This window comes from Leopardus geoffroyi, chromosome A3, assembly GCF_018350155.1.
Source record: "Leopardus geoffroyi isolate Oge1 chromosome A3, O.geoffroyi_Oge1_pat1.0, whole genome shotgun sequence".
NCBI lineage: Eukaryota > Metazoa > Chordata > Mammalia > Carnivora > Felidae > Leopardus > Leopardus geoffroyi.
In genome coordinates this window covers 99,547,850-99,564,150 of record NC_059336.1, presented here as the reverse complement: position 1 = coordinate 99,564,150, position 16,301 = coordinate 99,547,850, and the positions used below count along the sequence as shown (strand labels likewise).

General features: G+C 40.8%; 1 protein-coding gene across 2 annotated transcripts in view; it reads right to left on the bottom strand.

The window, feature by feature from the left end:
- DNAH6 (dynein axonemal heavy chain 6) overlaps window positions 1-16,301 on the bottom strand; it is a 261,133-nt gene that overhangs the window by 9,381 nt on the left and 235,451 nt on the right. For both annotated transcript variants that reach the window (XM_045446656.1, XM_045446657.1), the window contains exons 69-72: window positions 13,879-13,998; window positions 13,213-13,334; window positions 5,720-5,849; window positions 3,154-3,281 (exon numbers count right to left, since the gene is read on the bottom strand). In XM_045446656.1, coding sequence (XP_045302612.1) covers window positions 3,154-3,281; window positions 5,720-5,849; window positions 13,213-13,334; window positions 13,879-13,998 — 500 coding nt within the window. The remainder of the gene's footprint in view (window positions 1-3,153; window positions 3,282-5,719; window positions 5,850-13,212; window positions 13,335-13,878; window positions 13,999-16,301) is intronic.

Here is a 16,301-nt window from a genome sequence, read left to right as displayed (position 1 = left end):
GAACAATAATGAGTAGGTGCCTTTCACAGATGTAATTATCAAGTGAGAGTGCCACTCATTTGTGTCAGCAGTACTGCCTTGGGCTGAAGGGCCCCCTTGCTCCATCCTCTCTGCACACTGTCTGTTGGGCCAGACTCTTCAATCTTTCGCCCATTTTTACAACACGTGACCATAGGGGTGTAAGACCTGGGGGTGGGGGACGGTTCAGACTGTTAATGGCAGAATCCAATGAAGTAGAAAGAGGGAAGGAAGAGAAATATCCCTTGAAGCCTAGAGAAGTGGCTTCAAGAAATACCAACGAGCAGCTCTCCTCCAGGCTGAAGGAAAAATGGGCCTGATAGTTATTTGGGAACCATGGGGTTGGTAGTGGGAACTGCTTCTTACCACTGGCGATTTCTGCCCAGGGGCTTCCCATGGCCTCTGAAGTTACAGCAGAGAGGGGAGATTCTTAGGGGAGACCAATCTTTCAGCTGGTACCAGAGTCCCCTTGTTCTAGAAACACTTCCTTAAGACATGACCCTTACCCTCCCCTCCCCACAACAAAAGACAGAGGCAGGCAGTAGTCCCGGGAGATGCTGGGCTGGCAGCAGCCCTGGGAAGTACAGGGTAATATTTGTTACTTGGCTAAAGACGAAGGTGGGGCATATAGATTGGTATGACCTGCACGGTTCTGGTTTTGTGTAAACCACTGCAGTATACTGGGAAAATACTATAGAAGGATGTTAGAGGCCAAATTTATGTTGATTCAAAACCAAAATAAGGTCCAGGACCATATGCACATAGTTCTAGAGATAGGCGGTATGTGGATAAACAAGGTTAGTCAGCCTTCCATTCCTTCATAGAGTTATTCCCCACCTCCCCGTCTCTGTTCACGAGAGGCAATGAGTGGTAGGAAGAGTTGTTATTCAATTGCCCTTAGTTAGGGTCGGAGGAACCATTTGCAGCCTTGTAGAGCAAGGAGGCCCTCAGCCAGGGCTGAAACAGCACTCCACCTTAGAAACCGAAAATGGAAAACGGTGGCAGAAGACTCACAGAGAAGACTTACAGAAGGTTCCAGAGAGGGAGGGATTAGGCTGCTAGGGTCTTCTAGGACTGGGCAGAGGTCAGGACTGGGGGGGTGGGGGGGGGGAGGCCACCACCCCTCCTTCAGATAGAAGTGCTCGGCTGGGATTCCTGATTGCTTTGCAGGCTGCTTCTTCCAGGATTCCTCCTTTTTCTCCTTCCCGTAGGTGGATTCCTTCATTACTGGTACACAGTAATGTTTGACCAGAAGTCGTGACCACAAGGAGACCTCAGAGCCACACTCTTTCACTCGCACATTCAAAGATTCATGAAGATTTAGTATGTGTCAGGGACTAGGGGATCAAAGATGACTAATTTAACTAGTTTTCTTCTCTTTAAGAAGTTCATTGTCCTACGGGGGAGCCATCCCCATGGAGGGGTAATTACAAGGTAATTTGGTGAGGACAGCGATAGACACAGACACCCGAAATGATGGAGCCCTGAGGAGGGTTCCTTAAGTTATCTGATGGGGGAGGCACGGGCTGGTGTGTCAGGAAGACTTTTTGGAGGAAGTGACAAGAGGATTTGTCTGTCTTCAAGTGGGTGCAAAGTCATGACGTGGAAGAGGCAAGACATGAGCAAGGTTCGTGTCTGTCCTCTGAACAACAGTACTTCTTTAGTTTTAGCTGGGCACTTAAGGGATTTAGCAATCCCATATAGAGACTGTATTTCCCAGCCACCCTTGCACCTGGGGTATGGCCATGTGACCACATTTTGGCTAAAGGGGTGCAAGAAAAAATGATGTCACAGTTCTGGGTCACAGTTTTATGAGGAACCTGCTTTCTGTCAGCCCTCTCTTTCTCCTGTCCCCTGTCCCACTGGCTGGAAAAAGGGGACAATAGGAGCAGCCACCTTGGGCCCAGAGGTACAAGCTCCCTGTCGAGGCTGAAAGAGCCAGCTCTCCAGCTGGGATCCCTGGATGAGCTCACAAAGCAAGATTAAATACCTTCCCTATAGGGCTTCTTCAGGGCTGTTAGCAGAGAGGGAAGTGAATTTTTATCTTGTTTTGGCTATTGCATTTGGATGTCTTCATCCTAGCAGCTTCATCTCTGTCCTGGCTCATTCTGTATAGGAGGTGCTGACCCCTTACCTGGCTACCTGGCCTGCTGACACTGGTATAGAGCTGACTAGATAGCATAGTCCCCAGGTGGGGACTCCGCATATTCAGCTGACCCAGTGCCCCCTAGGCCACAACCTAACTATTGCTAGCCAATGAGCAACACTGGGAGACTGCTTTTCTAATAAGGAGACAGTCTTTGGCTTTAATAAAAGATTTGCCCCAGTTGTCCTCCCTGATCTTCTCACTGAGCCTTGACTTTGTGCTAGGTATTTGGTCCTTGCTTGGCAGCAAAACTTTTCTGGTTAATGCTCAATATTTGGTCTCTAATGGGTTGTGTGTTTTCCTTATCAAAGTAATGCACAGAGAAACCAGGGAGGCCATCAGCCGGCATTATAAAGGCAAGGTTATCCAGAGTATTCCTGAGCAGAAGGCAAAGGCCCAAATAGTTGTTCTCAAATTTTAGTTGCAGTGAGTCATCTGGGGGAGTTTACTTAAAATCCATAACCCCAGGAACTTCTCAAGGAATTCAAACTCAGGAGGTCTGGAGTGGGATCGGGGGATCTACATTTTGAACACGCAGCACAGCCGATTCTATCTCAGGCATTTTGTGGCCCACACTTGCAGAAACTCTATTTTCAGAGTCTTCATAAAGACTGTTACTACCTGCAAACTAGACATTAGGAACAAGCACTGAATCTCTCTGAGATCCAGTGAGATCTCTTCAGAGATCCAGAGAGATTCAGTGCTTAGGTCCTTGATCAAAGGTCTAGAGTCAGTGCTAATCCTAAGGGCATGAGTTAGGATCATGAGACTGGGGATCTATAGTGTCACATACTGATGAAGGCATTATTAGAGAAAGGGAACAGACTCGTTAGAGGAGGGTACGTACGTTCAATTTTAGACAAGTTGCGTTTGAAAAGTTATTAGCATATTCAAACAGAAATGTTGAATGGGAATGGAAAACTCTTATTATGATAATTTCTCTACAAAGCTTTGGTACCCAACAGCAATGCTGGCAGGAGCACTCATACATGTATTAACTTCAAGAGCTGGTTAAAGCGGTCCACTTCTTGTCCGAGAACGGTAGTCAAAGAGTTAAGGCGTCCTTGGGAATCCTTGGTGAAAAGGCTCTCAGATGCACTCTCCATTTCTAGTGTTTCTGAAACACACACATGCTGATTCCTCAGATCCATTATCATTGATTTCTGTCCTTGTAACATTGCTATTGTAACACACTTATCTTAACTTTTAAAAAGCCAACTTCTGGGGTGCCTGGGTGGACAAGCGGCTGCCTGGTGGGCGAGGGACATCTCTGAGACCAGAGGTGCAGGGACCCTGAGTTTTCTTTGCCATGCAGGTATGTAAGCCCCTCTCTTCTCTGCACACCGCATTGCATCTCAGAGAGACGGGGGTTGGAGGGGGAGAACGAAGGATGAGGCAGACTAGCATTTATCTTGTTACTGAGCATTACTCAAAGGGACTGACTCAGTTATTAGGCCTGTGGTTCAAGCTGGATTAAAAATTTTGCTCTTCCTTTTCCCTATAATCTAGCAAATGGAGGCTCATATAAGCTATAAAAAATGAAGGACCAGCATTTCCCCTGCATATCTGAGTAGGGTTAGTGAGTGGCTCTGAAGTATATGTACCAAATTCCTTCTGAATTTGCACTTCCACTGCTATAGAAAAATCACACAGCACTGTGGGTTGGTCCAGTCTTGGGTCATCCCATGTCCCAGTCTCCTATTCCAAACCCTCAGTTCTCTTATTGAACTGCATTGCTTATTTCAGTGAAAGTGTAAGTTTTATTAATCTTGGAGAGAAAAATCTCCTAGGTGTCAGTGGCACTCTATGAACCAAGTACACCGTCTTCCAGCCATCCGTCTTTGCATCTGTTTTCCAGCCAGTCCTCTATCTTACATTTGTTAAAAATTGCTTCCTAAAATAACTGACTCAGTTTTCCTCAACATTAACAGAACTCTCTACTCAGGAGGTATTCTTTTGAGGGCCTGTTTTGGGAGGAGATAACTGGCTTCTGAGGTTGCACCGGCTTTTTTCTTCTGGGTGGGGGGAGGTCTTCAGAGAATTTGCAAGAATCAGTCTCTGGAACTGTGATATTATAAAAATATATATTTTTGTCTTTGCCCCTGGTTCTTCCTGGCTGGAGTCTCTAAACCCTTGTAATTTCCTAAGTAATAAGAGTAATAGGAACATCATTTTTTATAATATTTATTTGGCTTTGACCCCAGCTCCTGGAAGAGCTCCTGAGTGTTAAGAATGAAAGGAGCATCTTTCATTATTCATAACATAAACCTGACTCTATGTTAATGAGGTGACTTTGGAAAGCCCTGAAGGGTGGGGGGCTCCTTGTCAGGGGAACCAACCATGTGATTAGAAGGTTGGAACTTTCAGCTTTTCCCTCTGACTTCTTGGGAGGGGAGAGGGGCTGGAGGTTGAGTTCATCACTAATAGCTAATGATGTAATCAATCATGCCTAGTAATGGAGCCTCCATAAAAACCCTAACTGAAGGGGTTTAGAGAGCTTTTGTGTGCCAGGAGGGTGGCATACCCTGAATCCATGGGGACAGAAACTCCTGCACTTGGGACTCTTCTAGACCTAGCCCTAATGTACCTCTTCATGTGGTTGTTTATCTGTACCCTTTATTATATCCTTTATAACAAGCTGGTAAATGTGTTTCTCTGAGCCTTTCTAGCAAATTATAAACCTAAGAAGGGGTTTGTGTGAACACCTGATTTATAGTCAGTTGATCAGAAGTATAGGTCACAACTTGGGACTTGAGATTGGCATCTGAAGCGGAGGGTGGTCTTGTGGGATTGAGCCCTTAACCTGTGGGGTCTGTGCTAACTCTGGTTAGTTAGTGTCATAACTGGATTGTCGGATACCCTGTTGGTGTCCAGAGAGTTGGACTGTTGCTTATGTAAGGGAAGAGCCCACACACTTGGTGTCAAAAGTGTTGTGAGTAGGAAGAAACACAGTTTACTTTTATAGTAGACTTAAGAAGTGTAAATCTACAGTCACTGTAAGAAAAGTGTGAGAGCACATCTCTGTGATCTTTCGGGAAGATAACTTTACTCACCAGAAAACAAGATGATATTAATTTAGCCATTTCTCTTGAATGGAGAAAAAATAATGAGAGATTCTAGAGCAAGGCTGTCGAATGGAACATTTTACAATTTGGAAATATTTTTTATCTGCGTTGTCCAATATAGTAGCACTCAAAATGTGGCTAGTGCAACAGAGGAAATTAATTTTAAATTTTACTTATTTAAGTAGCCACACGTGGCTAGTGGCTACTGTCTTGGGAAGCACAGGTCTAGAGACATGAGGAAGTTCAGGAAGGAGTCTAGGTAAAGTTACATGGGGCTAGAAACCAATTTGCTCCTCATGCTTCTGGAAGTTGGGTTGTTGAGGTGCTCAAGGTTTCCACTCTATAAATGGAGAGCTCCATGTCAGAAGCGCTCTCTACATAAAGAAAAGTCTATGTAGTAAAGCAGATTTGGACACCTGCTCATCACTCAGCTTTCTGAGTTTATTCCTAAAAGTCCTATGATATACAGAAGCCAGGGAGTATTTGTTACCTGGAACTCTGGTCTGGACTGAAGCAACAAGTTCTTGGACAATTTCATCATTGCTTTTTCCCTCTCCACCAGAAGATGACCTTGGCTGAACCTCAAGTATGGTGTTGATTAAAGTGTTGGTCTCTTTGTACTGTAATGGAGGAAAGAGAGCAGTGAAGACTGGAATTCTCAAAAAATAATGTGCAGCACAGTTTGCTTAACATAAATATAATGGCAACTGTCAAAAAAAGGAAAATTTTATGTTGAAGATAGAATTGGTAAAATGTACTCATTCGAAATGCACAGTACAGATGACCCTTGAATGATGTGCAGGTCAGGGGCATTGCCCCTCCTGGCCACTTAGTTGAAAATCCACATATAACTTGATTCTTCAAAAACATAACTAATAATAGCCTACTGTTGACTGGAAGCCTTACCAATAACAAACAGTTAACATATTTTGTATGTTATATGTATTATGTACTGTATTCTTAAAGTAAGCTAAAGAGAGGAAAATGTTATTAAGAAAATCATGAGAGAAAATGTTTATAGTACTGTGTTGTATTGAAAAAAATCTGTGTATAAATGGACCATGCAGTTTATGTTTAAGGGTCAATTGTACATAGTGGTCAGTGTACATTTAAACATTTTTGGTTGAAAAAGAATCTGAATGTTTTTCATGCCACCTACCTGTATACTTAAAATGGTTAAAATGGTGAATTTTATGTTATATACATTTAACTCCAATAAAAAATGAATAAAATTTTTTAGCTAAAAATTAAGAAGAAATAATGAGGATGCTGTTTTGGAACATACTTTTATTTAAATAACATTTTTTTCAATTAGGAAAAGTATGGGGTGCCTGGGTGGCTCAGTCAAGTGACCTACTCCTGATTTCAGCTCAGGTCATGATCTCATGGTTCATGAGATGGGGCCCTGTGTTAGGCTCTGCACTCTCTCTCCTCTCTCTCTGCCCCTCACCCCACATGTGCGCTCTCTCCTCTCAAAATAAATAAACATTAAAAAAGGTATTATGGTTTATTACTGAAGATTTAGAAAATACAGAAAAGTATAAAGAAAAAATATTCATGATCCTCCTGCTTTCCGGAGATATTTATAATTTTAGTTTCCCCCACTTGGATATTTTCTCTGTATATGTGCTTGTAGTTTAAAAAATTGAGCCCATACATGGATATTACTAGAGTGTATTATGCTAAGCAAAATAAGTCAATCAGAGAAGGAGAAATATCATATGATTTCACTCATATGTGAAACTTAAGATACAAACAGATGAACATAAGGGAAGGGAAGGAAAAATAAGATAAAAACAGAGAGGGAAATAAACTATGGGAGACTCTTAAATACAGCGAATAAACTGAAGGTTGCTGGAGGGTATTGGGTGGGGAGATGGGCTAATGGATGATTGGAGGGGGGGCGTGCCTGGGTGGCTCAGTAGGTTGAGTGTCCAACTTCGGCTCAGGTCATGGCTCAGGTCATGATCTCCCGGCTCATGGTCATGATCTCCCAGCCCCCTGCGTCGGGCTCTGTGCTAACAGCTCAGAGCCTGAAGCCTGTTTGGGATTCTCCCTCTCTCTGTGACTCTCCCCCACTTGCACTCTGTTTCTTCTTACCTGTCAAAAATGAATAAACATTAAAAAAATTTAAAAAAAGGACACTTGTTTGGATGAGCACTGGGTGTTACATTTATTTAAGTGATGAATCACTAAATTCTACTCCTGAAACCAATACTACACTATGTGTTAACTAACTTGAATCTAAATAAAAAAAGAAGAAAAAAATTGAGCCCATACAATTTATGTAGATTCATTCTTTTTCAATTTCATGAACATTATGTCACTGAAAAATCTTCATGAATCATGCTTTAAGTGACTGTGGACTGGTATGAAATATGCCATAATAATTAATATAGTTGTTTATCTACTTTTTTGGACATTTCTAGTTTTTAGATTTTATAAAATGTTGAGTAGAATATCTGTATATGAATTTCACCCACTATATTTGAAATTCTTTAAATGATATATTTCCAAAAGAATATATTTTAAAAAATTATTTATTTATTTATGAGAGAGAGAGGCAGAGAGAGAATCGCAAGCAGGCTCCACACTGCCAGAGTGGAGCCCAATGCAGGGCTTGAACTCAAGAACCGGGAGATCATGACCTGAGCTAAAACCAAGAGTTGGAGGCTTAACCAACTGAGCCATCCAGGTGCTCCTTCCAAAAGAATATTTTTAAACTGAGTATTACTAGATTGATTTCTAAACATTGTATCAATTTATACTGCCAACAATAGTGTATCAGAGGACCTATCTATCTTTGCAAGAACTAATATTGTTGCTTAAAAAGTCTTCAAATTTAATAGGCAAAAAGTTTCCCATTGTTTTGCTCTTCTTGGAGGGTTATCAGAGTTGAGCATTTTAAAAATATATTCATTGGTCATCTGTATTACATCTTTATAAATTATTTTTGTATTTTTCACACTTTTGATTTTTAGTGTTTTTATGACTGATTTATCAGACGTAATTCTATGATAAGATTAACATTTCCCCCCAATTCCTTTGTGTTAAAATACAGGTAATATAAAAATATCATCTTAGCTATCTTTAAGTATACAGTTCAGTGGTAAATACATTAATAATGTTGTGCAACCATCACCACCATACATCTACATAATTCTTTTCATCTTATAAAATTGAAACCCCTTATCCATTAGACAATAACTCCTCATTCCTCCCTTTCCCTAGCCCCTGGCAACCACCTTTCTACTTTCTGTCTCTGTGATTTTGACTACTCTAAATACTTCGCATAAATAGAATTATACAGTATTTGTCTATATATCACTGGCTTATTTCACTCAGTATCATGTCTTCAAAGCCTATCCATGTTGTAGCATACTGCAGAGTCTCCTTCCTTTTTAAGGCTAAATAATGCTCCATCGTATGTATATACCATTTTTTGCATATCATCTGTCGATGGATACTTGGGCTGCATCCAAGTTTTAGCTACTGTGAATAATGCTTCTACAAACATGATGTACAAATATTCAGTCCTTTTGGGTATATACCTAGAAGTGGAATTGCTGGATCATATATTAATTCTATTTTTAATTTTTTGAGGAATCACTACACTACTGTTTTCCACAATGGCTCTACCATTTTACATTCCCACCAACAGTACACAAGGGTCTCAATTTTTCCACATCGTTTCCAATACTTGTTTTCTGTTATTTTGATGGCAGCCATACTAATGGGTATGATGCTTTATTTCATTGTAGTTTTGATTCGTGTTTAACTATGATTGGTGATCTCAAGCATCTTTTCATGTGCTTATTGGCTATTTGTGTATCTTCTTTGGAGAAATGTCTACTAAGTTCTTTGCCCATTTTTGAATCAGGTTGTTTGTTTTTTGTTGTTGCTGTTGAGTTTTAAGGAATTCTTTAAATATTCTAGATATTAACCCCTTATCAGGTATATGATTTGCAAATATTTTCTCCTATTCTGTGGGTTGCCTTTTTGCTTTTTTTTTTTTTTTGTGATAGTGTCTTTTGACTCATAAAATTTTAAATTTTCATGAAATCCAATTTGTCTGTTCTTTCTTTTGTTACCTGTGCCTTTGATGTCATATTTAAGACATCATTGCCAAATTCAAGGTCTTGAAGCTTCTGTCCTTTGTTTTCTTCTAAAGTTTTATTGTTTTAGGTCTTACACTTAGGTCTTTTATCCCTTGAGTTAATTTTTATATATGGTATTAGATAAGGGTCCAACTTCATTCTTTTGCATGTGGATATCCTATTTCCCCAGCACCATTTGTTGAAAAGACTGTGCTTTCCCCATTGAATAGTCTTGGCACCCTTGTCAAAAATTATTTGATCACAAATGTGAAGGTTTATTTCTGGACTCTCTATTCTATTCTATTGGTCTCTATGTCTGTCTTTATGCCAGTACTACACTGTTTTGGTTGCTAGAAGTTATACTGACTTCTGCCTTTATCCCATTGTGGTTGGAGAACATACTTTGTATGATATATGCCTTCTAAAACCTATTGATACTCACCTTGTGTTCTAACATATGGTCTTTCCGTGTGGACAGTTAACTTTTCAGGTTTCTTTTTTGTTGTTTTAAAAATGCTTGCTTTGGGGCGCCTGGGTGGCGCAGTCGGTTAAGCGTCCGACTTCAGCCAGGTCACGATCTCGCGGTCCGTGGGTTCGAGCCCCACGTCAGGCTCTGGGCTGATGGCTCAGAGCCTGGAGCCTGTTTCCGATTCTGTGTCTCCCTCTCTCTCTGCCCCTCCCCTGTTCATGCTCTGTCTCTCTCTGTCCCATAAATAAATAAACGTTGAAAAAAAATTAAAAAAAAATGCTTGCTTTGTCATTACTCTTAATTTTCTTATATTTTTGAGATAGTCATATCTATTGCCTTTTTCTAATGTTTGTTTGTAATGTTGCTATGCTTTTTAGTGTATAGAAATTCCTATTCCAAGGTTAGTTAAATATACAATTTTCCTAGATTTTTCTTCTATTCAGCAACATGGTATCTTTCTCATGTATATTTGTTGGAACCTTTCTATGGCTCTCACACAGGTCTTGTGAGGGCAGTTCTTTTAGTTCTTCATGTTTAGATGCCTGTGTACAAGCACATATCCAGAATGTGTGGAGGGGTGTTCCATGGGATTGCCTAAAGTCTTCCCAATCTATCCCTCCCCAATCTCTAGTCCTTGGCTTTGAAACCTCCGTCTACCATCATCCACTTACCTGAAAGAGGGGCCTCAGGACCTGGGATTTTAGATCATGAGTGTTAAAATTATATGCTACATGATAGACATTCTTTCAAATGTGACTTTTGACATAGACATATTCATTAGGTCCTAAGCACATATGAAGTTATTTACTTAATGCTATAGTTAAATAGTTTGGTTTCCTTGCTCAGTGCTAATCATTAATATGGCTTTTCTATTTTATTTCTTGACTTCTTGGTTGGCTAGAAGAGTCCTTAAGTATTTAGTATAGCCAGTGTGGCATCCTTCATATATACATGTTGGCCTGTTCTTGGATTCTGGCTTTTTCTTTCATACAGCTTAGGTCTTCCACCATATCTCAGATGCCAAAACACATTGTTTATTTACATATTTTTTTGTTTTTACAGCAGATGATTTGCAGAGGGCAAGTCTGTATCTTTTGGATGGTGTTTTCTATCCTCTATCCTTCAGTATGTTTTTTTCCTCCACATATTTACTCAACCTTTGTTGGTTTTTAACGTTCATTTGTTTTTGAGAGACAGAGACAGAGTGAGAGAGAGAGAGGCAGAGAGAGGGAGACACAGAATCTGAAGCAGGCTTCAGGCTCTGAGCTGTTAGTACAGAACCTGACACGGGGTCGAACCCACGAACCATGAGATCATGACCTGAGCTGAAGTCGGAAGCTCAACCCACTGAGCCACCCAGGTGGCTCTGTCCCTCTGTTGGTTTTTCCTTTCCATTTATTCAGCTTCTAATGAGAAGAGAGATAACAGAGATATGTTTGTGCCTAGACAGAGACAGTCTATACAGATGGCGCCTGACTTATGCTTATTATTTTCTTGGGAGGCACTTTCTGCCTTGTATCTCCAACTGATATGCCCAGGCCAAGGTCCAATTTTCTTTACTAGTTTCTAATAAGCATCTATGTAAGTATAGTTTGCTGGACTGAGGAAGGAATCATTTCTGTCTTTTGTGTAAAGACTCTGTTGCTGACAGGCAGAATTATCTAGCCTAAATCAGCTAATCAAAGAAAAGAAATCTGTGGGCTCATACACTGGGAAGGGAACACAAGTCACATGGGCCTCAGGCATGAATGGACCTAATGTTTTCTCTCCTATACATGCTTTGTAGTTTCTCTCAATCTTTCTTATGGCACATGAGTTGCTTCCATGTGGTAGGGGGAATGGGTTGGGTGTCAACGGTAAGGCCACAGACAGCTACACATATATAGTATTCTAGCCAGTGATTCCAAAGGAAAGAGAAAGCCTTCCCCATCCTAGCATCTATACATACTATGTCTTAGGGAAGAACTCCCTCTCACCCAACATGGTCCATGTACCTGCTCCATGGACCAATTTGAGTGACGAGGTGATGGAGTGCTGCCTTTGGCCAGACCTGAGTCACGTGTCCACTTCTGAAGGTAAGGGGTCTTACCAGAATTTCATGGAATGAGGAAGGGGCTGTTGTCCCAAAGTAAAGAGATGGGAATAAGGCACATAATATCAGAAAAATGGGGAAAGGGAGGCTAGACAGAAAAGCATACCACGGTGTTCACTACCTGCTTGCTGTCTCATTCTCAGTCATTCTGAACCAATGGAAAACACAAACCTATACTCCTAGGTGCGCATTGCCAAGAGTGTTACCTCTACCAACAGTGCTATATTTTTCACAGGATGCAGCAAGTCTTACTATATCCACACTCCCCTTTCCCTTCTTTCACCCCTTGCCCCAGGCCCAACCCACTCCAGAGCAAACAGTCAGATATAAGTAAATATTAACACTTGGTTTGGTCACTTCTTTTCCTTCCTGAAAGTATAATAATGAAAAACAAGACATTATTGTAACTCTTTGCTGAGTAGCAAAGCAATTTTAATGGTAGAAAATCATGACATAAGGTGTCAGAGCATTGACCTCCTGGAGTTTTTTTCTGAAGTTCCATTGTTGTTTTGTGTGGATTCATTGATATCCAGGTAGACCTCGCCCTCTAACACTTGTATGGGCAAAATTTAAGTTGAAAAGGAAGATGATTCCCTTCAGCCTTGTGAGCCAAACCTAGTCCCCTACCTATATAGTATTCCAGAGCTGTACGGGACATACCTTAGTTCATGGCTTTGGTTCATCCACAGATGCCTGACCATGGAAGGTGAATAAACTGGAAAGGTATGTAGTACGTAGGTCATGGGGGAGCCTTGAGTGCCATGCCGAGGAACTTGGACTACCCCTGGGGTAATGGTGGGGCATCATAAGGTCTTAGAGAAATTATCCAGTTTGCTCTTTGGGCCTACTGTTGGGATCTGGTACTGTGACCTTGATGAACCACACTTTTAAAGAACACTGTTTTATTGGCTTTTGATGTTTGTTACTATACTTTTGTAACTTAATCATCTGTGGATCCATAAACTTTTGTGTAATATCATCCAGATTTGTTCAGCATGGGGGGAGAAGGATGAAAGAGAAAGGACTCTCTGGATCATCATCCAAAGTCCCATGTTAAAGTGGATTAGCAGGTAGATATGGAGTAGGCAGAAGGCCAGGAAATGAGGGAGGTGGCCAATAACAGGGAAGAAAAGATGATGATCTTAGGATTTTGTGAAGGATCCAGAGGGAACAGGCTAAATTGGAATCGAATGCCGAAATTGAGGTGAAACATTTACTTTGTTTATTTAAGGATATTATCATTTACAGAACTAGTGAGGTGATTATTGATGTTTCAAGTTTATATACACAATATTAAAACGTATTTTAAGTTAAAAGCCACATACCTGGAAAACTAGGTTGGCATTTTCATGCATTCCAAATATTTCTGGATCATCTATTAAAGGCAGATTTTCAATGTAGTCTTTAAACTCTTGTAGGGTATCAGCCAATGGTGCAAAATAGATGCCTGTTTATTGAAAACACAGAAGGCAAATCTATTTCAAATAGACAAGCTTTGCACCACCAAGTTTGGTCCTTTTCTGCCTGTTCAGATGGTGGCTATAATCAACTTCCTTCCACAGAAAAGGGGATTGCTTTTCCCACCCTCCTTCCTTTCATTACTGTGCCTGGTCCTCTCCCTTTTCTCGGGGCCTTGAGCATGTGATTAGTGTCCTAACATTTCTGGGTGACCTCCAGAACCTTTCAAGAATCTGGGAATCCAGGGGTGTGCTGCTGAAAGCCATGCCTTATGAAGGGCTCCAAATTTATATAACTTTGAAAATACGTTTAGACCAAATACAACCCACTTTAGAACAAACAATTCAAAGTGACATTTTTGTGCTTTCACTGCCAAACCAGTTTTGGAGGTGGTCAAGCAGGGGGATGGGGTGGGTGGGCGTGAGGACTGGGTTGTGATGACTGGACACCGAGAGCTCCTAGATGGAAAACTGAAAGATGCTGTTGATGACTTCTTAGAAAGGTCCTTTCCATAATATTGAAAAGTCATTCACCTGATTCAGAATATTTATAATCCTCTTCTAATGTTTCAGGAGAAAAAAACCTTTTTAAGACAGTCCGAAGGCATCTTTGATCCCAGGTGTCTGTAACTCTACCACCATATGTAATTTCACCTGAAAAGGAGGTTGCATTTTAAAACATATTATTTTTCATTGATATGCATATACCCAAATTCTAACAGGTGTATTTCTATATACATTTATTTGGAACTGAAAGTGAAAAAAGCATGTCAGAGCTTCCTTCCACTACTCCCCCAAAAGAGAATAAAATTCGATTTTTAAAAAGCAGAAAAAAACCTAGTATATGTACCCTAGCTTAATTATTTTGCTTTCCCTAAATAACCAAAACCAAAGTCACTGAGCTTTATTTACATATTTCTTCCTTCTTCCTTTTTTTTTCCCCTAAAATATTGATTTTGGGTCTTACCCAATCATGGATCATAGTATTCTAAAACATGTACACTTTCCATGAAATAGTGCTTCTTTTCAAGGCCAGTAAATAAATGGAACCAAAACATTTACAACAAGGCATTCAAACTGTATACACACTTTATCAGCTAGGAAGGAAAGATAGATCCAAGGTGAAAGGACAGTGTGCCTCACAGAAATGATGTTATGGGGAATTAAAACTTATTGGTATACCATCTTTCTTTCAACAGAGAAGCTACTTTCAGTATGCTCCACTGTCATCCCAAAATTATAAGTAGGAATGCATCAGAATGATATCTGTTGCTGATATAATTCCTTCGAAAAATTCCAGATCCACTGCTGCATTATTCACCACTGTGGTGTTCCTGGAAGGAGTTTGCTGACATTGTCAGCTTCTGAATCCTCTAAGTGTTCATCTCTTCTCATCTCCATATCTTCCATTATGTCAGGAAGAAATCTTTTTCATTACCTTTCAAGCTGAGATGGTTGGTTGAAAGAAAGTTATTTCAGTCTTTGGAATCTCAATGATTTATTTCCTCTAAGACAGCCATGTCTTATAGGGGCACTTATCTTCCCTCTCCCATTGAAGCAACTTCGGTCTGTCTTGGTGGATCAGCCACTCAGGGAGAGGGGGGAGGAAGTAGGCATTACAGCTGATGGTCAAGTAGCTAAATCTCTGTATTAGCAATTCTAAGAGGGAGGAAAGAGATGCTGCTGTATTTTCCTGGGTATATTCTTCAGTCACTTTCTAGGAAATCTTGGGACACGAAGTTTGGTTACATCTTTGTAGTGTGTCTGGCCAGCCTTGACCTAAGTTGAAGCTCCTCTTGGACCCTTGGGGCTAGATGGGAATGTAAGCTCAAGTTTCTCCAATTGCATGGTGGGGTCTGGAAAAGGAGGATGGCCAGGAAAACTAAGACTTCTATAGTAGTGGTGAGAGGAAAGAGTTCCCCTAAAGTATTTTTTTTTTTAAGTCACAAACTACAAATCTGCATCTTGAGAAGCAGCACAGAAATATTTTCCATACATACCATGAGACTTTGTTCTTCTCCATCCAGATTGAGTTTTATCCTTTTCTTGGATCAAACTGTGTAAAAAAAAGACTCCACTATTTTGATTCACAGTAGATGACCCACTTTTTAGGCTCACTTTTAGGGAGGAGTCCTCTGGGTTTGGTCTTCCCAGAAAAGGGACCTGGGGGAATGTGTCCACCATAGATACCTACTACCTGTCCTGACCCTGACGTCACAGTTCCTGAGGGTCTCATTGCAGATCCCAGTGTGGGATCTTTTCTTCCTCTCCTATCCCCATGGGCTGGCTGGGGGATGGCCTGATACAAACTGGATAGGCCTTAGGTTTGGCTTTACCCTTGTCCATTGTGAGCTCAGATCTGTCTCTTGGACTTAGACATTGTTATACCTTACACTCTAAAATTTTAAGACCTCCCCATACATCCAAATACCTTCTCATATTTAAAGTGTCCTCAGCATTTCTGTTTATTCTCTCCTGTTTTAGTCTCCCCACTGGTGTTGCTGTATCTTCTTGTTCAGTCCTTCATTTTACTTTTATTATAGCTTTATAAATTATTGCATCCCTTTACCGCCAAAGGGCTAAGATTGACCACCATTGATTACAAAGTAGAACCAAAGCTTATTAATGACACACATAGGCCTTTTGGGATGTGCCCCCACCTTATGTTCTGTAGCTTTGTTGAGGATAGAGCTCCCCTCCATGCACATCCCCTCTTCATACTATGCACCAGCCCAACTGAATTACTCACAGTTTCTATAGTCAGGCCACACCTCAACTTGTTGGGCTTTTATGTCACTTTCCTCTTGCCCAGTGTGCAGTTTAACTGTTAAGCACTTATCTCAACCATCGCCCCCTGGTGGAACTTTTCCAGATTCCCCCAGGTAGTACTACTAGTTGCTCCTTCTGAGTTCCCACAGCACTACACATATTCTGCTGATTTCGTAGTTATCCTAACA